The sequence below is a fragment of the Lottia gigantea genome (genome assembly GCF_000327385.1).
Source record: "Lottia gigantea unplaced genomic scaffold LOTGIsca_25, whole genome shotgun sequence".
In the NCBI taxonomy this organism is placed as follows: Eukaryota; Metazoa; Mollusca; class Gastropoda; family Lottiidae; genus Lottia; species Lottia gigantea.
Window position 1 is genome coordinate 2,467,216 of NW_008708752.1, and position 1,299 is coordinate 2,468,514.

At 34.3% G+C, this 1,299-nt stretch overlaps 1 protein-coding gene across 1 annotated transcript in view; it reads right to left on the bottom strand.

The window, feature by feature from the left end:
- Window positions 1-173: 173 nt before the first annotated feature.
- LOTGIDRAFT_160624 (hypothetical protein) overlaps window positions 174-1,299 on the bottom strand; it is a gene marked incomplete at both ends in the record, with an annotated part of 45,283 nt that continues 44,157 nt past the window's right edge. Inside the window, 2 exons of the mRNA XM_009055729.1 lie at window positions 174-323; window positions 705-905. Of these exons, the coding sequence (XP_009053977.1) occupies window positions 174-323; window positions 705-905 (351 nt within the window). The remainder of the gene's footprint in view (window positions 324-704; window positions 906-1,299) is intronic.

The window sequence follows — 1,299 nt, forward strand, 5'->3', positions numbered from 1 at the left end:
ACAATGCCATAATTAAACCTTAATGCTCCCTAGCTCATTGCCATAATCAAAACATAATGCCCTCACATTGCAATAATCAAATCTTAATGTTCTCTCATAGCCATCAATGCCTCAACCCTCTTTTTGCCATCTCTGTAGCACTTTAAACTCATTTTATCCATTTCTTAACCCATTCATTGCCATCGGTATATTTTAAGTTGAGTATTTAGTAATACTGCTAGATGTTTAGTATTATTAATATTAATTGGTAACATGTCTAAAGGAACACCACCACATGGTAACTTCTGTAGTTGTTGACCAGTTAAACCATCCCACGTTTGAACCTACAATATCAAAACATATATACTGTTTTAATCATGACAATCTGGGGTAACTGTGATAGCATTATCAGCAAATAAGTCAAAGATTAAATAAGTCAAGGGAATGACTTGAAAACCTCTTTTGAAATTACTGTCATTGAACATGCAGCCTGTGCATCATCTTTTAATCTTGTTCACATTAAAATTATTAGCTGCATTTTAAGTAAAAGCATTTGCAATGAAAACCTTTTTTTTCAAAATGGCACAAGGAAGGGTCCGAACCACTGACTTCATCTTCGCGTGACAAGTAATTGTCATTGCCTGTCAAGGTGCAACAAAAATGTACACCATTTCACATATACTACAAATGAAGATCATAGAGGTATTAAAATATGGCGAACTTACAGTAGCAGTAGATTCATCATTACCATTATTACCAGCACCACATATTATCAATCTATTACTATCATCACCAGTATGAAATAATGTAGATCTTGATAGAGTAGCTTGAGCTTTACCAGCACGTAAACTGTGTAGTGTTGAACACGAACAGATATCATCTATAGACTGGGATTCACTCAGACGACTTGCTGTTAATCTACATAGCTACAATATAAATAATAATATATACTCATTTAATGTTCTGATCCCAGCAAATGAAAGGAAACAACACATTTTTACAAGAATAACAACAAAGGTTCACTCTTTACAGCTGGGTCAACTGGAATAATTAGCTGCCTTATTTAAGGTTAATTGTCTTTCACACACCGACCAAGATTAGAACCCATGATAACCATTTGTAAAGATTCCTGCTCTAACCAATTGTGCAGCTTGTTGTATAAACAATTATGTATAGCCATGTTCAAGCAAGATCTTTGGGTTTCATTGACATTCATGACTAATTCCACATGCATGATATCATCTAGTTAGTTTGGTGTCTAGGATTCGCAGAATATTATCCTTTGAAACTAAACCAGTACTTGCTTACAAAATGAGGGAA